Source organism: Gekko japonicus, unplaced genomic scaffold (genome assembly GCF_001447785.1).
Source record: "Gekko japonicus isolate JY-2015 unplaced genomic scaffold, Gekko_japonicus_V1.1 scaffold1446, whole genome shotgun sequence".
Lineage (NCBI taxonomy): Eukaryota > Metazoa > Chordata > Lepidosauria > Squamata > Gekkonidae > Gekko > Gekko japonicus.
Window position 1 is genome coordinate 388,340 of NW_015164714.1, and position 23,983 is coordinate 412,322.

At 45.7% G+C, this 23,983-nt stretch overlaps 1 protein-coding gene across 1 annotated transcript in view; it reads right to left on the minus strand.

Moving 5' to 3' along the window:
- The window catches only part of VEPH1 (ventricular zone expressed PH domain containing 1), a 147,103-nt gene that overhangs the window by 70,031 nt on the left and 53,089 nt on the right, over positions 1-23,983 (minus strand). Inside the window, exons 6-7 of the mRNA XM_015409553.1 lie at positions 12,000-12,209; positions 4,955-5,349 (exon numbers count right to left, since the gene is read on the minus strand). Coding sequence (XP_015265039.1) covers positions 4,955-5,349; positions 12,000-12,209 — 605 coding nt within the window. The remainder of the gene's footprint in view (positions 1-4,954; positions 5,350-11,999; positions 12,210-23,983) is intronic.

A 23,983-nucleotide genomic window follows, 5' to 3' on the forward strand; every position in this document is an offset into this window, starting at 1 on the left:
ACCCCTAGCTCTCCTCCCCCTTTCCTTCCAACCAATAATATGTTTTATGGGACGGACTAACAGGAGGTGTCACAGGGGGATGTGGCCAGCCTAGCCTGCCCCCTCACCACATTATAAAAGGTGCTACCCGACCACATGGTCTCTCTCTCTACCTCTCCACGACCCCTATCGAAGCTTTAACCCTCTTATGTCCCGCTTGATATCCAAACACCCTATCTCCATCTTTAAACTCTAGATCTGCAGCTAGAGTCCACGCGGTTCTGCCAGTTCAGAGCACGTGTTTCCCATTTTCTATTCTTAACCCCTCCATTCTTCCAATGGAACAACTCAATCAGCAAGGACATGTAACTATTGCCCAATCAATGAATATCCTGCTAATGCAAACGTGCTTATTATCTATCTTTATTTCCTAGAATCTGTATAAGTGTGTGTGTGCTTGTGTATTGTTTGAATGATATATCTCCTTCAGTAAAGGACATTATATTTTACCAATTACAATCTCTGTGTCTGTTCTGGTAAGTACAGTAAAGGTGGGACTTCTGAATACAATGGTGTTTGCTCCCTAATTTGCCTATTGCCAATTAATAAACATAACTTCCCCAATATTAATTAAGAATTCAAGGCAATTTGGCTAACAACCCAGACAGGGATGCTAGCCTCCAGGTGGGACCTGGGGATTCCCCAGAACTACAGCTCATCTGTTCCCCTGGAGAAGATGGATGTTTTGGAGGGTGGACTTTATGGCCTTGTACCCCACTGAGATCCCTGTCCTCTTCAGGCTCCATCCCCAAACCTCCAGGAGTTTCTCACTGGATCTGGTAACCCTATATACAGAAACTGACTGCCAAAGAGGGACATAATAGCAGCTTCTGCATTTCCTACTGACCTCACCAGAGTCAGGTCTGTCTAAGGCCTGGTCTACACTATATAGCTCCCCCTGGTCCAAGCTGATGATGTGACCGGCATAGTCACTTGCAATGAATGTTGATTGTGCAAGCATGAATCCATATTGCATGATGTAAAGGACTTATTTAAACAAACTTCCCCATGGCAGTATGTTTCCCAGCATCCCTTCTCTCAGAACTTTGGAGGTTTCTTATCCCATAAGTCACTGAAAGCTGTCTAGAGGAACTTGTAGATGTCAGCCCTTTGAAAGAACACAGACATACAGACAGCTGGATAATCTTCATTCTTTCAAATGGTTTGGAATCAGAACTCTACAAGTGGGGGACTCAGAGGGGGCATCCTATTCTCTCCACTCACACTGTTTCCTCTTTCTTCCTGAAAACCCCTATAGCTTTTCTCCCTTTCCTGCTTCTTTCTCTCCTTCCCATCTACCAACCAACTCACCTTTATCTGCCTTCAGCTTTCCTTCCCTTCCCTCCCCCTAGTAGCCTCTCCTTGGAAAAACACTGTGTGGTTCTGGCTGCTAGTCACCAGGCCAGGCACATTTGCCTAGTACTGGCCATTGGGCTTTATTAAGGTCTAGCTGGACTGGACTGGGCCCAGTTGAGTGGTGCTGGACATAGAGCCAGGTCCAGTTGAGCAGTGGAGAACCTGCAAGGACTTGGAGGGCACCTTATTTATTTTATTCATTTCATTCAATTTATACCCCGCCCTCCCCGCTGCGCGGGCTCAGGGCAACTTACAAAGAGGCCTGCGCCAATATAAAACATATTTCAAATCATTTAAGATCACTACAGTACAAATAAAATCACATTAACCAATTACTAAATAAAGTGCTCTAGATGTTATTTCGCAAGCTGGTGTATTTCACTGCTCTATTCCTCAGCATCATCTGCTCCAGGAACCACTGATGTTCCCTCTTCCAGGGCCAGGTTAAGATGGACAATAGTGATGGTAGTGGCGGCTCCTTGGTTTCATCTGTATCCCCCTCCCCATCCTATTTCCTCTTTTCTTCTTCCTGGCAATTCCCATATCCTCAGCTTTCCATGCTTGTCTTCTTCCCTCTCACCCACATACATTTTTTTATCTGCCTCCCTTCAGCTGTATATAATATTTATTTACTTCCTTTGTAACCCACGTTTCTCCACAATAACCCAAAGCACTATTTTCCTCTTTTCGGTTCCCCCCCCTCAAAACAACCCTGTGAGGGAAATTATGCTGAGAATATGTATCTGGCCCAAGGTCACCCAATGAGCTTCCATGGCAGATCCTAGTCTGAAACTCTAACCACTATAAAGCACTGGATTTCATGGGGTGGCTGCTGTTGAATAGTAGTAAGCAGCAGGGCCTAAATGAGTCATGCTAGTTAGGTGGCAGTGGTAGCACTAGTACCTGCTGCCAGGCCAGGCCCCAATGAGCCCTCCTTCAAAGATCAAAACAGCCCAGGAAAGAATCCTCCGTCCTCCTCTCCTCCCACCATTTATTGACAGAAAGGAAGGCTGGAAGGTTAGCAATGCTGCTGTGAATGCCTAGCAATGGCCACAAAGGGTATTAGTTTCTTAAAGCTACAGGCACTGCTTCCATTATTTTGCAGTTTTTTAAACCCACAATATATTTTGTTCCAAACCTTTCTGCAAACCTGGGGCTTTCCTCTGGTTTGTAGAAAGATCATTTTTGTCTGTCCATGGCTCCAATTTCTGAATTTAAGTATCCACAGACGGGACCACACTGAGAATTAGATACACTGATGGCCAGCAGCAACTTCTCTGGAGAATAATGCAACATTCAGAATACCATAAAGCAAAAAATCACGTGAAATCATGATAGAATTTTGAGGTAGATTCCTCAAGTGGCAAGCTACCAAATCAACACTCCTTTTCTCTAATTAAAAGGTGAGTTTTGGGAACTGATGATGGAAGTCTGTTATTCAGAGCTCGTTGTTCACCCTCCAAGTTTCTACAAGAAAGATTATTGAGTGTGCCTTATTCTGACACACAATCTGTCCCTGTGGCCTTAATAAAATTGACACATTGTTCCACGTTCTGCTTAAATGCTGTTGTTTTGGGGTTTTTTTTAGACTATTAGGGATTTGTATATTAAGCCACCTATTATGGATCAGGCAGTACCTTATACTTTGGAACCTCTGTTTTATCTGCTTAGAGACAATGATCCTAAGATTAATTTGGTGGTAACAAAATTTATTTCAGTCCTTTTATCCCTTGCACCCAAAAAATGAAGACGACATTTTTTTCTGTTGCTCAAGATTTGTAAATCAATGAGCTTCTAAGGGAACAAAAGGAAAGGCAAGGAAATCAACACTCCAATGCACATGGTAACTCTTAAAAATTAACAGATACTTCCTGTGAAAAATGAGATCTCCCCATGATGACTATATCAGCTAGAATAGACTTAATTACATAGCGCAAATAACTTGGAGGAACAAAAGTAATGGAAAAAATGTTCTAATGGAATAAACCCCCAAGATGACTTTGGGTCTCAGTTTTTCACAACCAATCTCTTTTCCCATCATTCAAAACAAATACACTGTCCCCATATCAGGACAGGAATCATGCTGCTTTGGGCTCTCCAGCAGCTCTACACCATAGCTGGTCCAACCAAGACAGCCAAGCCGGAAGTATCGCGGTGCCACCAGTGCAATTTTTTTGTCCCAGAACACGCTGAGGTGTAGGACAAAAGTTTCTCCAGAAGGAAAGAAAAAAGGTAAAGATCAAGGGGTGAAGGCTTGCTGAGCAGAGAACATGAAGGACTGCCTGTGTACCTGAGAAGAAGCTGCCACGCTGGTGTAATATCACATTGACCATGTGCAGAACCAACCCCCCCCCCAAGAAACAGGTCTTACAAGCAAGGAAAATGAGAATGCAGAAAAACCCAGAGTTCCTAAGGGCTGCTACCAGATGAAGTCCATGTCTTCCAAGGTACCAGGGGTCATTTCGTAGAAAAAGAGCTAGGGGGACTCATTAGCATAACTCATTAGCATATGCCACACCCCCTGACATCACCGGAAGTGTGTCCTCCCCACAGCCGGCGGCGACCTCCAGCGGGCACCAGCAGGGAGCTCCAGGCCCCGCCCTCCCGCACCTCACCCGGGGGGATGGCGGCCCCCCGCGTCCCCCCCCCCACATGACCCCCGCAAGGTACTAACATGTTCCCCACTGGGGCATTCACATGACACCCCAGACAACTTGACTGAACAACCTGTCTGCATTGCTGAGTTCACAGCTTAGCTATTTTTTGACCCATGGCTCTCTAATACCTAACTATGTCTCTAAAGACAGCAGAACTGGGGACTACAATTTTCATCGGGATATCCTAATATCAAAACATTGTGAAGGGGAATGCCTTCAGCATTGCTTAAGAGTGTCATCCCCCCTGTTGCTATCAGAGTCTTAACATAGGTTATAAAGTTGAACTGCTTCTTTTGGGCATCTTTATGTATCATTGCCCTTAAGCTGGAAAAGTCAATAACTTCTAAGATACCTGAAAGGGGTGTAAACAGAGTGTAAACACATTATCCCATGGTTGCCTCTGGTAAACAGGTTTTGCAGGATTTGGGAACAATACAAAAATCTATGAAACTTGTTTACCAGAGACAAAAGTAGCATAAAATATACACACAATAATCCCCCCTTCAAGCCACCTTCAACTCACTGGGAAGGGGAAAAAACAACACCTGTCATCCCATGTCAACACATGTCAGTAATGCACTGGTGAATCCACAAGGGACATGAAAAGGACCCCAAGACCATTGAGCACACTTAGTGCATCCTTCAGTATTACTGAGAGATTACAGCCAGCGTGCAAGGGCAGCAAATGGGTCTTCCTGGGGACAAAACATAGTGCAGAACAGAAACAACAGAGCGGCAAAAGGAAATCTCAAAGCAATGCCTCTTAAGATGACATCATTATGGGAATACATGTTTCAGGTGGTGTAAAGAGCTTTTGCTTGGAGGAGACTGGTTGACAGCTTATATGAGAGTCCTAAAATGTTTTTAATACTTCCATTATTTCAAAGTTTCAGGCCTCTTACCTTCAATAACACATTCATCTGGGAGTGGAATTTTCCTCCCCATCTCCAGAACATATGCTTTCACTTTAGAGAGATTTTCCTTTAAGTGAAAGTAAAGCTTATCTTGATATTCCACAGGTTGCTTTGTTGTCTTCGGGCTCCCCTCATAGCAGTTTTCTTTAACAGGTTCTGGCGGATTCTCTGATTCTATACATTTGATACTTGGGTGTGAAAGTAAAGCATTTTCCAGCTGTGGCTCTTCAGTGCCTGCAGCTGAAGGCAATTTGTCACTTTCCTGGCTCAAAAAGGTATCTGTGAAAGACATGCCTCCTGTAACATCTCCACTCTCCATCTCTTGCCCATTGTCTGAATGAATGCTCTTCATCTGAACAGCATGGAAAGCCAGGCTTTTGGACCTGCAGTGTGGAGAAAGGCAGGGATAAATTGGTTGGGGGAGAGAAAAATGTTCTGGGATGTATGGGGAGAAAATTCAGATCTTTGGGCCAGATTGTGTTCGCTGCAGTATCTCTGAAGCTGCTCTGTTATAGGAATGGTGATCCAAATGTGTTGCTCTGTCACCTACAAAGGGGAATGCCACATAAGCCAGTAACACGTACCCCTCCCGGGGGCAGCTTACAGGTCAGGAATTGCACACTTTCAGAGGCTATGGGCACTCCTTGACTCCACTGCTATATCACAATTGTTTCTGGTAAGCAATGCTCCCTCTAAGCTGTGAAGTCTTGTGAGGAAAAATTCTACATTTTGAGCTACTAGCATTAAAGTTGTGAGTGGGCGATTGGGCTACTGCATAAATTAGTTTGCTCTGGAGCCCTCCTTCCTGAGCTAAGACAAAAATGTGTAAGCCGGAGGCTAAAAAACTTTGAACTAGCTCACACTAACTCAGTTTAGAGGGAACACTGCTGGTAAGGGTGGGAATCCCATTCCTCTGCCTTCAGTCACCCTCACAGTAGAAAGCTGGTCCTTCTCACTAGCAGACCACGTCAATGCTTGCTGCTGCATAGAAGGAACCTTTCATAATCACCATACAAAATATCAGCTTAAGTTATATCTATTTTAGCTATTCTTTCCTAAAGCATTCATTCTTTACATCTGATAGCACATTAACTAAGGATTATCAGTCATCAGATGAGGCTTCAACTATGCATTATATCAGCTATTTACTGCAAATCCTGTCTGGCATGTTTTCTCAACCAATAGAAAAGATTTCAGTCTAAATACTGAATCCTCTCACATGAACACACAGGAAGCTGCCTTATACTGAATCAGACCATTGGTCCATCGAAGTCAGTATTGTCTACTCAGGCCCTGTTCATACGAGGGGTTTTGGTCCGGGAGCGAGACAGAACGGGGGCGGAGCAAACGGGCGTGATCCCACGGCAACATCTGGGAATCGTTGCCTGCCCGTCCCCGATCCGTCCCTCCTGCCCGAAAACCCGCACTAAAAAGAACCACCTACCTGGGTGGTTCTTCAGAAGTAGAGCGCCTCAAACCGGCCGTGGGATCGGCCGGCGCGTCCTTGCGCCGGCACATCCCAGCCCCCAGCCGAACTGCGCATGCTTGAGCATGCGCAGTTCGGCAGCCTCCCCCTTCCCTCCGACTCTTCCTCCCCAGCATCTGATCGTGCTGGGGAGCGACGCACCATGGCTTCGGGGATCCATGGGATCCCGCCGCAGCGTCGCAACTTTGGTGCGGCTTTTAAAAGCCACGCTTTTCACTGTGTTTTCTCTGCCGTGTGGCAGGGGCCAATGATTGATAGCCACTCTCCAGGGTCTCAGGCTGAGGTCTTTCACATTACCTCTCACCCAGTCCTTGTAACTGGAGGTGCTAGGGATTGAACCCAGGACATTCTGCATAAAAAGTAAAACTCTACCACTGAACCATGTGCCCTCCCCAATTTCCTCTGTCTGCTGAATTAATTAAGAAATTATCAGTTTTCTCTCAAAGGTAAGAAGATATCCATGCCCACCTCAGCTAACAAATCATTTATACGTACCGTACTTTCCAAATCTTCATCTTATACAGTTAAGAAATGTAATAATCATTCCCACATAGGAGGAATTCTTTTTGCTGTTCTAGTTTTACCACTATCAACAAGTTTATTTTCCAATTTATTTTTGAACTCTATCTTTCCATATACAGTTTGGATTTCTCATAATGTTTTGTCAATGCCAAATTTAGACACAAATATTTATATATTTTTTCAAATGTAATTGCTATCAGTACATTTTGGATCAGACTAGACTTATATTTAGATTGAACAGATATTTGGTTGGAAAACTAAACTTTTAGCATCCATAAGTAATTTCCCAGTGACATCCTAAGGGGAGTTGCACATTCCTAAACCCATAAAATTCAATTGTTTTAGAAGGTTGCAGCTTTGCATAGGACTGCATTGCTAAACTTGCTAATTAAACAAAACAACCAAATACAATTTGTTATGCCATCAATCATTCAACAACATCTGAATTCAACTTATGCAGCCTACCCAAATAATAAAATACCAATTAACGTTCAATTCAGGCCATGCACAATTAATTAGACTTAACAAAAGTAAATATACTCCCATCACTGCAAATTAAAGGTTTCATGCATGCAAAAAATTCAAGAAAGCACTTGGGTGCTATTATAAACTAATCAGGTGGGTAGCCATTTAGTCTTCAGTAACAGAACAAAATTTGAGTCCAGTAGCATCTTAAAAATTAAACAAAGTTTTCCAGGGTATACACTTTCACAAATCAATATTCACTTAGATGTGTGGCAGATACTATTTGACAAAGAGCGCTTTGACTCACAAAAAGTAGAAAACTTTGTTGGTCTTTAAGGTGCTACTGGTCTCAAATTTACTGAAGTTACTGAAGATTCAGACTGAGAACGTAAACTAACATTTCCATGGAACTCTGCCAAGGAATCAATTGGGATGTACCTGGCAAATTTTGGTATTGCCCTCTGATAGCCCCCCCCCCTCACTGCAGCAAGCTTTCGAAAGCCGGACGCTGAACTTGAAGGCACTAACCCAGTAGCCATCCAATATCACTACGAATTAATAAAAAGGCTTGCCAGAATCATCAAAGGCCATTCAGTAAGAAGTCAATGGGAACAAGGCACAGCCTTCCAAGAGAGCAGTAGGTATTTCCATGGTAGGGTTACCATCAAGCTGGAGGGGAAAAAATGCCCTGTTCCCTAACAGATGCTTGATGGGTTGCAATTTACTAGAAGATGACCCCGGTCACACGGCAAAGTTGCCGCGGGAGAGGGACGGATGGTGCGTGGATTATCCGGGCGTGATCACACCCCAACATCAGGGAAGTGGAGCGCACCCGTGGCTTACCACCGACAATGCGTGTTAAAAAACTAGTACCTCCAAGGTACTAGTAAATGTTTGCCATGGGCTGCCTCCAAACACCCGTGATGTGATCGCGCCGGCGTGCGGAATTCCCCTCTGGTCCCTCGTTTACCCGCCGGCACCGAGGGAAGGACTGGTGGTGTGCCGTCGGCACGTCTGATCGTGTAATTGTGGATCAAACTGCACCGGGGCAATTAGCCATGCCTCCCCCCTGCGATATCCGGCCCGTGTGACCGGGGCCGATGTCAAGGTTTACCTCCATGTCATGAAAAGCTCCAACTGCCTTTTCCTATGCCTCTTTTAAAGGGGCAGGATATCCCCCCCTGAGACTGTTGGCAACCTTACTCACTAGAAAGGAACCAAACAGTAATGCTCTTTCTACTGTCTGCACACATGGACTGCATAGTTTGGAACAACATTGGCCTCCTTGCCGCCAACTAGTTTTTCTCTGTCGTGTTCCACTTTTGAGGCTGTGATTAGCTGCTACATTGTTCTACTGTTATGGAACTTCCCTTTCCTGTTAGCATACTTTAGCCCGGTCTACACATGCTGTAAAATGAGATTGTAGATTCCTGGGGTGGAAGAGGTACCACTTCAGACTGCAATGGTGGTAGCAGGGGGAAGGTTTTATATGTGCTAATGTAAAAAAAAAATATCTGCAAATAAAAATTTTAAATATCAGGGAGAAACCATACTAGTGTGTGTAAAGAAAAAGTTCACACACTCTGTTCCTCAGTTCTGCTTCACTTTCTGACCTTGCAGCCCTTTTCCTTGTTTCTGTGGCCCCTCTACTCTCACTACCTGCCCTTCTTTCCTGTCTGGGGTATCTTTCGGAAACTGACATCAGCTTGCCTCTTTTTTTGCCTCTCTCCTTAGTTAGGAGTATGGATGGGCATGAACTGGGAAAATGGAGGTTCATCACAGTTTGTGGGGTCTCACGAACCGTGAACCTTCTGGTTTACCTAACTGTTTTTTCCGTGAGGGTTCTGATGCAGTAGAATGCCCCCCCATGGGTTAGAGATGCCAAACTTGCAGCGAATCTGCAGCTGACACTCCTCTACCTGTCATCCAAGTTTGGTGAGGATTGGGTTTAGGGAGAGAGTTAGAGCCCTCCAAAGCAGGTGCCCCCCAGAAAGTGCTCTCTGGGGAAATCCCAGTCACAGGTTTAGGAGTGTGTCAAATGGTCCCCCTGCAAGCTAGAGGCATGAAACTCACAGAGAGCCTCCTCAGGAAGTCCCTCTACCTGCCCTCCAAATTGTGTGCAAATTGGCTTGGGGGGTGAGTAGTGGACCCCCCCCCAAATCAGGTGCCCCCCAGGAAAGTACTCTCTGGGGAAATCACAGCAACACAGGTTCAGGAGTGTGTTGATTAGAACAGACCCCCTGCAAGCCAGAGGCATCAAACTCGCAGTTGACTTCCTCAGGATGTCCCTCTACAAGGGGGGAGGAAGTCTAGCATGGGAGGGGGGTGGCAAGTTGAAAAACCAAGTTGATTGGCAAATACAGCAAGGCTAGCTGGTGAAGCCAAGCCCAGTGGGTGGGTACCCAGAGGCACAGAAGTCAAGGATGTTAGGGTCCAAAGTACAAAGGGGGGGGAGGTCTAGCACAGGAGGGGGTGGCAAGTTAAAAAAGCAAGTTGATGGGCAGGTACAGCAAGGGCAGCTGGTGATGCCAAGCCTGGTGGGCGGGTGCCCAGAGGTGCAGAAGTCAAGGATTTTAGGAGCCAAAGTGTAAAAGGGGGAAGTCTGGCACAGGAGAGGGTGGCAAGCTGGAAAACCAAGTCGATTGGCAGCTACAGCCAGGGCAGCTGGTGATGCCAAGTCCCCCCCTCCATTGCTTTGACAATTAATTGACCAGCACCAGCATGTCTGGCTCACAAACTGCTGCCACGAACCTAACATACCTCTGTAAAAAAACATGATGGTTCATAGGCAATGTCATCTCATGAACCATATTTGTGACAAAATTAGATTCATGGAAAGGTTTGTGCTCATCCCTAGTTAGGACTAACATATCCTTGAAAAAGGGAACAGCTTCATAGAGGGCCAGATCTTCCCTATCTTCATCTGACAAGCCTTGACCAGCAGGGACCTCACAAATATGTGGCAGATATTCAGAGAATAGGATAAACTTCTACCAGGGACCTAGAAGACTCTGGAACAGACCAACGAATATTGGCTACAAGACAAGATAAAGCCAACGGTCTAACCGCAGTATCCAGGGGTGGTCTAAAGCTTTTTGGCACCCTAAGTGAACTATGAGAGAGAGAAGTGAGAAGTCTAGAATGGTTTTACTTACTGGGCATTCAAAATGAACAATGAAAAAAATGAAAATGGATAAGGTCTTCAAAAACCCTCTATGTTCTGTTGTGTCAGCTACAGAAAACCAGTCCTCAGATACAGAGACTGTAGGGGCCACTTAATGCCCAGTTTTCCTTCAAGCCAGCAGATAAGGCTCCTCTTCACTTTTTGGTGCCCCTCAAAACCTGGCATTCTAGGCAATTACCTAAGTTTGCCTAGTGACTGGGCCAGCCCTGGCACTTTTAAATTCAATGTAATCAAGCATTATAAAAACCTCTAAACTGAACTGCACAAAGAAATACATATTTAACAAATTCACTGAATGGAATTTAGAGGATCATACAAGTTACAGACGCATTTTCAGGCACTCTCTCAAGTGTACATCACAGCGTGTTGTGCCAGGAAAAAGTCAACTACACAGCTTAGGTAAAGTTAAATAATTCTGCACTCTGGGATAAATCCCAAGGTCATTTCCTATCAGTGGAAGAGAAGGCAATGTTTGGCAACTCTTGCTTCCCACTGCAAACCCTCCCTTTCCCCTCCCCCCATCCAGTTCACAAGGGTCAATGGGCTGCAGGGAGAGGGGGAAGGCAGAAAAGTTTTGTTCCACTGGTGGAAGTGCTTCCGTCAGCAGTTAATGACTGTTGAATCCAGCCTTCCACAGTTTGTCTATATGATTTACATCATCTATAATCTCAGTAGAACTCCATTTATTAAAAAAAATATAATATCTTCATCTCATCTTAACAATGCATACAGTTGATTGAACAGCGCTTTCCTATCAAAACTCTTTTTCAAGAAATCTTCCCATATGGGGAATGCAAGTTTGAACTCACATTTTGGCTTCCTGTATTGCTTGTTTAATGGAAAACTGTAAAATTGCTAAGTATTCATGTAACGCTGGGTTTGAGCTAACTAACTATTTGATGCATTTGTGCCATATGTTCATTTTCTGTGAATGGACTATATATTTATGTATGACTGCATGCTCATTTTTCATTCTTTGTCAGGGCAAATAAACCATCTTTTAAGGGAGAATAAAGCGCGGGGGGGGGGGGAGGAAAGAGATTTGCTGTGGCCAAGTCTATAATATTGATAGTTTTAAAAAAAAAAAGTCTATTGGCGAAAGAATCATTACAAACTACGCTTCTGAGATTTTCAAATCCACAACAATGTTTCTTTTGCATCTCCCACTGCACTCTGGGGTACAGGATAGGTTAAACAAATAACTCATAGAGATCTTATCCAGCTCTCAGAGTTATTGACAAGACGTCTGGATACAATTATATGCCTGATGCCCACAGGTACTATGTAATGTGGCTGTTCACCTTAATGTTTTGCTAGATCAGTATAGGAAAACTGATCAGCATGCAAAATCACTGACACATTTCAAGGAACTATACCTGTTAAATCTCACGTCTTTCCTTTCTTCTTTAGAAACCTGGCCGAGGCTATACCTGCGCACAGAGCCAGGCGTACTGTTGTCAAGGTTTATTTTCTCTTCAAAAGCCTGTATTTTAACCTGAAGCTTTTCTTCCTCTTCGTTTCCACTCACAATGGATTTTAAATCATCCAGCTGTGAAGGAGATTCTGTTTCAGCAACATCTTCTACTCTAGAGAGGCAAAAACCATCGGGTTAGAAGCAGCAGTTTTGTATTGTGTGGGTTTTTCTTTTTAAAAAATGCATCTCTAAGGATTTGTATACACACTAACTTTTATTCTGTGTGCATCTATGGCCAGATTCTTTCAAATGATACTGGCATATCTCCTTCGTCTATTGAGCAAAGTTGGAAGAAGCCCTCCTTCAGCCAAAGAAGGTTCCCTTCAACTCGAGTGGCTCTTCCATTGGAGGAATCCTAAGGCTTTGTACAACTTGAGGAGCTTTCCTCAAGGCCAAGGAACCTTCCTTCCAAGTTGCTCTTTAACTCAAGGAAGAGCCATTTCCATTGGAGAAAAACGTTTTAGGCTGAAGGAAGCTCCTTGAGCCAAAGGTTGGATATGTGCCAATAATTCCCATTGGTCCTGTATCTTTTTTACTTTTCCCTGCTCTATCCATCTATTATCTTAACAGCTTCCAAAATCTATTTAATTGTTTCTTGGGCAATTCCTAGCCTGAAATAATTCTTTCCCCTTCACTATGTTTCAGTTACAGCTTCTTCGGAGGAAATCACCTCAGATGGATGAAGGATTCACAAGGAGTTGACTGACTCAGTGTCAGCTGTGTGTCACAGGAAGCAATGCCTGTTGATACAAATGTTTAGAAAGTTGATTCATCACCACTGGTGCTATAACCCACGAATGGGGTGAAAATAGCTTTATTAACTCCACTAAAGAAGTGTTCCAAAAAGCTAAAGATCCCTGGTGCAGTTGTTTTATGAAAATGATCACTGTGATGGTCAGTTTGGATTTTCTGCACACTTGATGGATTAACTTTAGAAACTGGGGCTGCAGTAGTGGAAGAGCTTCTGCTTGCATGCAGGGAGTTCCAGGTTCAATCCCCAGCATCTCCAGTTAAAAGGATCAGATAGTAGCAGGGGTCATTTCGCAGAAAAAGGTGTGCAGGAGCTCATTAGTATAACTCATTAGCATAACTCATTTGCATATGACACACCCCCTGACATCACCGGAAGTGTGCCAGAAGGCAACACCCACCGCTCAGGCTCCACTGGACTGTTTTGGATTGCTAGCCATTGGGGGGGGGGGGCAGATCTGCCCTCACAGAGGAAGGAGAGCTTGTACCTGAATAAAACTTGGTCTTAAAGGTGCCACTGAACTGTTTTGGACCAGGGGACCGGGGGGCTCTGCAATTTATCTGGCTGCTTCTTGCTCTGACTGAGGGCTGCTGGGAGCAGGGGGTGGGGCTTGTTGCATGTGCCCGCCCCCTGGGCTCTTTACTGCTGGAGTTCTGCTTCTGTGCACTCATGGAGGAAATGACCGCTGGATAGTAGGTGACATGAAAGACCCTGGAGGCTTACTGCCAGATAGACTAGATAACAGTGATCTTGATAGGCCAATGGTCTGACAAAGTATTTATTTATTTCTTCAATTTATTTGAATCATATAAGGCAGTTTCATGTCTTCAATATCTGCCATGTAGCTTTAAGCAAACAAGCTGAAAATATTATAATCAGTTGAGGAGTAGGGGGAGGAGGAAGAAGGAGAAGGAGATTGGATTTATACCCCGTCCTTTACTACCTGAAGGTGTCTCAGAGCAGTTTACAATCTCCTTTCCCTTCCCATCCCCACAACAGACACCCTGTGAGCAATGTTCCCTCTAAGGTGTGGAGTCTTGTGAGCAAAAAATCTACATTGTGAGCTCCTGGCATTAAGGTTGTGAGTGAGCGATTTGGCTGCTGCATAGATTACTTTGCTCTGGAGCCCTCCTTCCTGAGCTAGGGCAAAAATGTGTGAGCCGGAGGCTAAAAAACTCAGCTTAGAGGGAACAGAGCCTGTGAGGTAGGTGGGGCTGAGAGAGCTCTTTCAAGAACTGGTCCTGAGAAAACAGCTCTGAAATAACTTGTAACTGACCCATGGTCACACCAGCAGCTGCACATGGAGGAGTGGAGAATCAAACCCAGTTCTCCCAGATTAGAGACCTTGCTCCTAATCATTACACCAAACTGGCTCTCAGTTTGGTGTAGAAGAGAAGCTGCAAGGATGCTCAAGTTTTTAGTTCCCCACTTCCTAACCAAACTCATTCCTTTCTGTTCTGTTCAAACACCCTTTCTCCCTGGGCACTTCTAGCTCATTTCTCTCTTTATCATCCACAGTAACAAGTGAGAATACTGGGCAGGTCTAGCAGGGCTAAATCTGTTGGTCTCAACATGTGAGAAATGTGGCTGTGCTGACCCCACAGTTCTCTTTTTGATTCTGTGTCAGGGCCCCAAAAGCAAGGGAAGGTAGAGTTAATGGACATGCGAAGGTGTGGTTGACTGATCTCTGGAAGATGGAGTCTCATGAGCATCGTCTTCCTTTGGCCACAAACATTCACTGGCCCCGGTCACACGGGAGACTTTGTCCCGGAAGAGGGATGGATCGGGGGCGCAGCAAACGGGCGCGATCTCACCGCAACATCTGGGAAGCAGCGCGTACCTGTCCCCGATCCGTCCCTAAACCCGGAAAACCCGCTGCAAAAAAGAACCTCCTACAGAGGAGGACTTACCTGAAGCACCGCTGCAAGCGCGGCTGTGGGATTGCCGCCGCGCCCGTCGTCCGGATAAATCCAGGCTCCCCGCCAAACTGCGCATGCACACACATGTGCAGTTCGGCTGTCGCGCTCTTTCTTTAGTGGCTTCCCCTGGCATCTGATCATGCCGGGGAGGAAGTGCGCGGCGGCTCAGGGGATCTATGTGATCCCGCCGCTGCGTCTCTCTTTTGGTGCGGCTTTAGAAAGCCGCACTTTGCCCGTGCTATCCCCCCCTCCCGTGTGGCAGAGGCCACTCAAGGGTAATCCTGATTGTGAAGTGGAGATTAATTCAGGAAACAAGTAAGCAGTACCCAGGTGTGGCAGTGGCTAATGGGCTGTAGAACACAATGACCCAGAGAAAGCTTTGACTGCTTAATGATTGTCCCCCGAAAGACAAATACAAAATAGGAACAAAACTCTAAATTCAACACAAACTGCTACAGTACCAGTCATGAGATACTGAATATTGTGTATCAAGCAAACAATATTACAGAATCCCATTTTTTGCATGTGTCGCCCTTACTTAGATGTTGTAAACTAGTACAGTTATTTTGTAAAACCACAATGCTGTATTTCGTTCCATATCAACACAATCTCTTTGTCTCACCTACACAGTCTTGATTCTCTGACCAATTAAAGCAAACCATTCTGCAAAGCTTAGCAAGTTTTTATTTGTGTGATCCTGCTTCCTTTCACGTGCATGCATGGGACCATGAGCTGGGGTTTACTGAATGCAAGGAGCATCTCACCGTCGCTGTTGGGGGACTGGCCATAGAAGGAAGTGTTTTTAAGAGCCAGTTGATTTGAAGGGGACATTTTGTCCTACGTTTGAAGCTGTGTTGTTCACTGTGGCTCAGCAGTTGATAAAATATATAACTTGGCTCAGGTTCTACAAGTTAGCTAATATTACACACATGGGGTTCCCAGCATAGCCAGTTTTACATTTTCTTGCTAAAGCCAAACTTGAAAAATCTTATCCCTGGAGATGCTGTTGGGGGGTACATTGTTTTTTACTTGTCTGTGTCCAGAATCACCTCTCCGAGACTTGGCTTTCTTGGCAAAGAGTACTTCTTGGTAAGCACAAGTGAGACAACGAGACGAAATGCTTCACACTGAGCACAGCTAGGAGACCTGTTTGCTGGCTCCTTCAGTAATAAGAGAAGCCAATACAACTAACTACTGGGGGAAACTAGGGATGAATGAAACTACTGGTTCCAATGCGTTCTGCTATGCCAGAACTCTGGAGGGAATTGCGACATCTGGGGCAGCTTCCAAACTACTCCAGGCATGCACCGAGTATGCTCAAAGTGCTAATGTCAGCAACCTATACAACAAGTTTGAAAAGTAGGCCATATTGCAAATGGGGGTGAGAGTCAAAGAGTCACCTATTACAAAATGATAAATATTATTACTCTATTTTACGAGTACTATCGAATTATTATTTTTTCCAATTTCTTGGGGGGGGGTGAGTATTTTGTGTGTGTGTGTGTGTGTGTGTGTGTGTGCGTGCATGCACGTGGAAGTCATGGTTGACTTCTGGCGACCCACAGTGAGGCCTGGATGTTTCAGAGAGGTGGCTTGCTGTTGCCTGTCTCTGTGTCCTGGCCCTGGTATTCCTTGAAGGTCTCCCATCCAAGTACTTGCCACGGTCGGCCCTGCTTAGCTTCTGAGAACTGACAAGATCAGGCTGCCTGAGCTATCCAGGTCAGGGCTAATTCTTGTTGACATTCTGCCATCTGGAAAAAAGTGAGCCCTTAAAGAGAGCTGATAAGAGGTCCTCATTCATAATTGTTTCTTTTATTGTGAACATGCTGTAATCAGTGGGGGAAAGTTGCCTAATAAGAATCGTACCAAGAAAATATAGCTCTATTAAAGAGCCATTGTCAAGAACCCTGTTCAAAAAAGAAAAAACCCTGTGTGGAATTACTTCCAAGGTAATCAATACCATTATGCAGTTCCAACAATGCAAACATTGGAAATAAAAGGTATCAGGGCCATAAGTGCTAGGTCACTTATGCCATATCTTCTCTTGTAAAGAGAATAAATAACTTTTCATCCAGCCACTAAGTAAAATAAATAAGAAAGGATACAATCAAAATTGCATGCCTTGTTATTCTCAAGAATGGTGGCTGGGAGGTTTCAATAGATCTGCATTTTCTCTTTGTTAAGTTGGCCATGTAAGATTTCGAAGATGAAATCACTATACATTAACATTCCCAATTCATTTAAAAAAGTAAGCTCTGTGGGCTGAATGACCTACATCTTTGGGATAAGCTGGGGGCAATGGTATTTCAAATATGGAATGGTTTTAATTATGTGTAAATGAGATACATGTAAAAATTCCCCATGTCAAATGATTCAGGACAACCATTACTGTTTGAAAAGTCATTTTCCTGCCCTGTAGAATACTGATGTAGCCAAAATCTTCAGTTAAGAGGTTTGTAGTACAAATCCACTCAGTTCAGAACTTCCAGGCTAATTATAAACCAGTTCCAAGCTTTTTAAAAATTTTAAATTGGGCTCATAGCTTGCTCCTGTTCCCAGCACCAGCCATCCCTACAGCTACCTCTTGTCCTTTCCCACTAGAACTTACCTATGGCCCCGGACACACTGGGGGAAAAGGCGCGGCTGAAGTGCGGCTATTTTGAGCCGCATCAAAAGAGAAGCACGGTGGCGGGATCAGACAGCTCCCCCGAGGCGCCGCACAGTTGCTCCCCGGCACGATCAGATGCCGGGGGGAAGCCACAGATCTGTGAGCGAGGCAGCCTGCTGCGCATGTGCGCACCTGCGCAGTTTGGCTGGGGGCCTCACATGCTGCTGGAGACGGGCGCGCCGGCAATCCCATGGCTGCCCCTGCTGCGGATTTTCAGGTAAGTAGTAGTGTTTTGTAGGGGTTTTTTTGATCCGCATCTTCGGCCGGAAGAGACGGATTGGGGATGGGTGCGCGCCGCTTCCCAAATGTTGCGGTATGATAGCGCCCACTTGCTGCGCCCCCGATCTGTCCCTCTCACGGATCAAAGCCTCCTGTGTGACCGGGGCCCTGTGACTGACTGTGGGAAGAGCTATTGCTTCAGTCTTCATTAACTAGTGTCAGCAGCAACTACTACCTGGGAAACTACAGTTCCCAGGAATCCTGGCACCTGGGATTTTATTGCTGCATCCACAGTCTAATCAAAGCTGGCTTCCTTAAAGATATAATTTCTGTCAACATGTGGTAAATTTTGTGGGAGGGACAGCAAGACAATGCGAGGCTTCCAAGCACTTTTGGGATTCTCAGTGACTTCACCGGGAGCATGACACAACATTTAATGGCAATAAATTTAAAATGCTCCAGTTCAGGATCAATCCGAATAGAGTCCAAATGAGCTTGCTTTAAGCTCAGAGGTCATTTCGGGGGGGGGACGTGGGGGAATGCAGTTCCCCCGGGTGAGGTGCAGGGGGCGGGGCACATGACGAAGCCCCGCCCCCTGCTTCCGGCCGCCCTGCTTCCAGCCCTCATTCAGCCAGGAGGAGGCAGGAGAAGAGGGAGGGTAAATTGCTTCCTCGCCGCCTCTCCCCACCCCTGCCTGCCTGGGGCCAGGGAGGGCCTTGGCGGGGCTTCCTTGCACTCCCGCTGGCCTTGCAGGTCCACCGCCGGGCCCCTGATGTCAGGGGTGTGGCATATGCTAATGAGTTATGCTAATGAGTTCCCCTAGCTCTTTTTCTACGAAATGACCCCTGTTTAAGCTTATCCATCATCAGCTTCCAGGCCACAGAAGTCACTGCAAAAATTCTGATATATAAATGAAACTTGAATTTGGTTTCAGGAGAACATCAAAGTTTGTAAAGTTTCAACCTGGAAAGCACTAACATTTAGTAACGGGCTTCAAACCAAATGTGTGTAAGTCACTGCATGCACATGACGGGCACAGGTGTGCTAAAAGACATGGGCAATGGCACCTTCCAAGCACATGTGCAGTCAGTGTACATCACACATGCAAGTCTGTGTACAAGCTTCTCCTTACATAGTAAGAAGAAACAAAGAGCAAAGCTGTGGCCTCCTTTCATTAATTTTGGGCAATGCAAAATGACAAGCAGGAAGGGAGTCCTCACCCCAGAAGATCGGACCAGAACCAATGGACTGAAATTAAACCAAAAGAATTTTCAGTTTAACATTAGAAAGAACTTCCTGACAGAGCGGTTCCTCAGTGGAATAGGTTTCCTCAGGATGTGGTGGGCTTTCCTTCTTTGGAGGTTTGTATGCAGAGGCTAGATGGCCATCTGACAGCAATGCTGATTCCGCGAATTCAGGCAGATCATGAGAGGGAGGGCATGAAGGGATGAGTCAGTGCTCGGCTCTTGGGGCCCTTTCATACATGCCCAGGGTCATGCTGATCACCACTTTGGGGTCAGGAAGGAATTTTCCTTCAGGACCGATTGGCCAGGGAGGTTTTTTGCCTTCCTCTGGGCATTGAGCAGGGGTGACTGGGGGAGTGGAGGGAATGTAGTTGTGATTTACCTGCATTGTGCAGGGGGTTGGACTACATGACCTCTGGGGTTTTTTCCCAGGTCTATGGCTGTGGCCACACACACCAATTGAAGCGGACAGGAAGCAAGACTATTCCCTCCAGAGGAATTTGGCATGCAGTTGCGAGATCACACAGCCCTTTGAAGCTGCGGGCTTAGCCCGTCATTGTGTGATCAGACGCAACTGTGGGTGAGTAATTTTTTTGCCATTTGTTTTCCTTGCGCATAAATGAGGAATTGCACCTCCACACTGAGGGCTCCCTATGTTTATTTATTTATTTATCTATTTATTTATCTATTTAAATTTATAACCCGCCCTCCCCGTGAACGGGGTTAGAGAATTAACTTGATATTTTGCTTTATGGACTTACATTTATTGCTACACACAATGGACTGTGCACACACACACACATAGGCTCAAAGAACTGTACATTTCAAGTCACCTGTTGTGATGCAACACATAGGAGGTGCCTGCACAAGCCTTACATGTGAATGAGGTTTCAGTTACACAGTTAACAGCCTGGTGAAGGAGCACACACCTCCATTATTGTGAGCAGTAAGAACAACAGCTTTGAGAAGAGACAGCCCCCATTGCAGATCTAGTTGTGATCACGTACGACACATCCATGCTTTGTTCCTGCTTTGGTATTTCCTGCCAAATGGACATTTGGTTTACAATGGCATGGCCAGCCTTGATCAATACTTACTAACAGGAAGGTGGGCCAGGAGGTTGGCACCGTCAACACCCATCTCCTGGATCTCTGATAAAAGGAGAGAACCAGTCACAGGGTCTCTCTCACTCTCTCTCTACTTGATCAACTAGCTAGCATTCCCTGCAACAACCCTTGTCTGTTTTATACTCCCCTTTTGTCCAGCTTGCTATCCCCAAACCCTTGCTTCTACTTTGATCTCTTGATCTGCAGTCAAGAGACCCCCACACAGTCCTGCTAAGTTATGGTACTGTGGATCCCCTTAGTTTTCCATTTCTTCCCCTCTATTCTTCATTGGAACAACCAAAGCTGCGAAGACAGATAAGTATCACCCATCATCACCCTACCTGCTAATGCAACAGTGCTTATTTTAATACTGTATTTCTAAGAAACTTGATTGAATGTGTGAGTGCATCAGTATTGTTTGTATGAGATTTATTTTCTTTAAGTAAAATACATCTATTTTAACAACACCAGCCTCGACTCCTTCTCTGGTAACCCTTGGTGGGAACAGGACCTTGGTATAGTTGGCAAGCACCCATTTATAAATTGCTAATTGCTGTAAATAAAGCAATCCGGCTAACACCTATGGAGTATGTGATGATGCACATACAGCAAAGGGGGGGGGGAACACGGCACGGAGTCTGATCAGGCCATCCTGACAGCATGACAGCATGCTTGAGCGACCAGACAGGGGAAAGTCCACCCATGGCCCGCCTTACCTAGATAACACTGGACTTTCCCCAGTGTCTTTTAACTCTGCTTCCATGGCGGAGCGGCATGGGTTGCCAACGACTGTGGGACACTTCCCAGATGATGCTGTCTGATAGCTCCATTTAGATCCACCAGGCATTCGGACCTATGTTGGATCTAAAGGAGCATGTGATCGCAGCCTAAGTTTATTTGCTACTCTAGCATTGCAAAGGCAGTGTGAACATCTCTGGGCCATGTCGAAAGATCCCAGACTAAAGTACCTCCCCCACATGAGTACTGCCCAGTCTGGAAACTTAAACAATCCCGATGTGGGCTTCTAATGATCCTCAAGGTATGGCAAGGAACTACACCGTGGCAACCTTCATGCCATGAAGGTAACACCAGTGGGTACTTGTGATGGTAGGATAAAAAGGAAGAGACAGAGGTGGAGAAAAGCCATTCCAATATGGCTTCTCTAAGGCCGATTCCACACTAATGCTTTGCTCTCCATTCTCCCCGGGTCTAATTGGTCAGATTCTGTTGGGGGAGTTCCACATTAAGGAACTCTGACCTGGGTTTGTCGCCTTGCCCCAAATCTAGTGCCCCCTCCCTCTCTTCCCCCTCCTTTTTTTTTGATCAGGGGTGTGGTTGCGTTGTAACGCACCCACCCACTGGAAAACAGGTGTGCTTTACGCATGCGTAGTTGTGTTGTGCCAGGTTGAAAAAGGGAGGGGAAAGGGAGAGGGGAGGGGGAGGGGAGAGGGAGAGAAGCAGACATGCAAGGCAACACATGTCACCTCCGTGAAAATTGTGTCCATGCCACTATGCCACCCTCAATGCATCGTTTTAACAGTTGCACTACAGCTCGTGGGTTAGCCCCACGAAAATTTTTGTCCATGCCTCCATGTCACCTTTAATGCATTTTTTTAACAATGGCACTACTTTTGTACAAATAGCGAATTGCAACACAGAAATGGGGAAACAGCAGAGGACATTTAAATGCCAGCCAATGATGGATCAGTATTGTGCTGCAACGCAACACGGGGGGAACAACCCCCCCTCATGCCAGGTTGGGAAAGGGAGGGGGAGAGAAGCAGAGAAGCAGAAGGGCATTGAAAGGGTGGAGAGAGGACAGCCGTGATTCACGAGTTCCCCAACTACAATGCCCCGACTTCAACCCCGTAGTAAAAAAAAGATCTGGGGAGAAACACCATTAGATTCAGGTCAATTGCCAATCCGGACCAACATGTGGGGAACTGATCAATTTCCGCGGATATTATTGGGGGGTGACACCAGGGCAAGTGATTGTGCGGAATTAGCCTAAGTAAAAAGCAGCACTGACTTAAAAGTGTTGCTACCATGCCTCCATGTCACCTTTAATGCATTTTTTTAACAATGGCACTACTTTTGTACAAATAGCGAATTGCAACACAGAAATGGGGAAACAGCAGAGGACATTTAAATGCCAGCCAATGATGGATCAGTATTGTGCTGCAACGCAACACGGGGGGAACAACCCCCCCTCATGCCAGGTTGGGAAAGGGAGGGGGAGAGAAGCAGAGAAGCAGAAGGGCATTGAAAGGGTGGAGAGAGGACAGCCGTGATTCACGAGTTCCCCAACTACAATGCCCCGACTTCAACCCCGTAGTAAAAAAAAGATCTGGGGAGAAACACCATTAGATTCAGGTCAATTGCCAATCCGGACCAACATGTGGGGAACTGATCAATTTCCGCGGATATTATTGGGGGGTGACACCAGGGCAAGTGATTGTGCGGAATTAGCCTAAGTAAAAAGCAGCACTGACTTAAAAGTGTTGCTACATTTACTCCCCTCTCTCCTTTCCAGGAAAGAACTTGAGACTTCATTGTTTCCATCAAAAAGCAATGCATACTTTCAGTGAAATTCTGTACTACAGAATTTCTTTATATCACCCTCACATCATCTACATTGAGTTCTTGGAAATCAGTCAATATTCCAGCTCACATCGGTAATGTCAACTAGAGGGACATACTTGAAGCACAGGCACAAACTACACCTTATCAAATGGAGGAGAATAGTCTGGAGACAAAGTACCAGAAGGGAATAGTAACAAATGGGAAAGCGATGCTCTTGTTGAAGAACCCAGGACCATATCAGGGCTGAATTGGCTCTGTATATATCACAAACACGCCTCCAGCAGGAAACACCAACTCACTTTAGATACAACTTTCTGTCGCTATACCTTTTCACACCACAAGATATGGTTGCCTTGAGGCAACAGGATTTGTCATGCCCCATCATCAACACTTGTACAGACCAATTTCTTAAGAAGGGAGATTTATCTAAATCAAGGGAAGATTATTTTATAGGTCTCTGTATCAATATGGGGGACTTACCATAGATCCTACCTTGGAATCCTGCCCTTATGAATCCAAATCCTACTTTTACTTCTGAAATAATACATCTGTAATTCCAGGGAAACAGAACAAAACTGCTATGATACAATTCTTGTCTCCATTTCCACATAGCCCCATATTCAATACCGTGTGTGTTCCACTTCTCTGCAACCATTCCACTTGGTCTTTAGCTACTTTTGAAACAGAAATCATAGGGACCTAATTACGGAGGGGAAAAAAGTAGGGGTAGCCCTTAATGAAAACAACAATTCTGACACACCCCCCCCTCAGTTTTAGCTCCACCCACTGGCACTGGCATTGTCACACTCCAGTTCCGTTCCTACGTACAATAATTCATATAATTATTCATATAAATCTGTGAGCAAATCAAAGGTGCTTAGATTCTTACATCCTCTTCAGTTCTGACTACAGACTATACTAAGGCTGCGGTCACACGGAGCATTAGCCATGCTACAGAGACGGAAGATAGGCGGATTTTCCGGGCACGAACACACTGCCACATCTGGGAAGCGTAGAGCTCCCGTGGCTCACCTGAGGCTTCCTGCCGAAGATGCGGTTTAAAAAACTAGTACCTCGGAGGTACTAGTTTCCGGAAACTGTGGGGCAAGGACGGGCGTCTGATCGCGTTTCCGGTGGTAGTTAGTGGAATCAGGCGCTCACCCATGTCCCGTCGAGTGTTTTTTCCCCCCAAGTCTCCAGGGTGCGCAAAAGCACCCAACGGCGCATGCGCACAAGGAGGAAGCGGCGTTGGCCACAGAAAGAGGAAAAGGAGGAATGCAGGGGGGAGCAGCTATCATGGCGGACTGGGGTGCCCTGCGGAGGGGGTGACGAGGCCGAGCGGAGAGAGGCAGGCAGGCAGGTGGGCGGGGGGGGCCCCGCGGTGCTTCACTCTGGT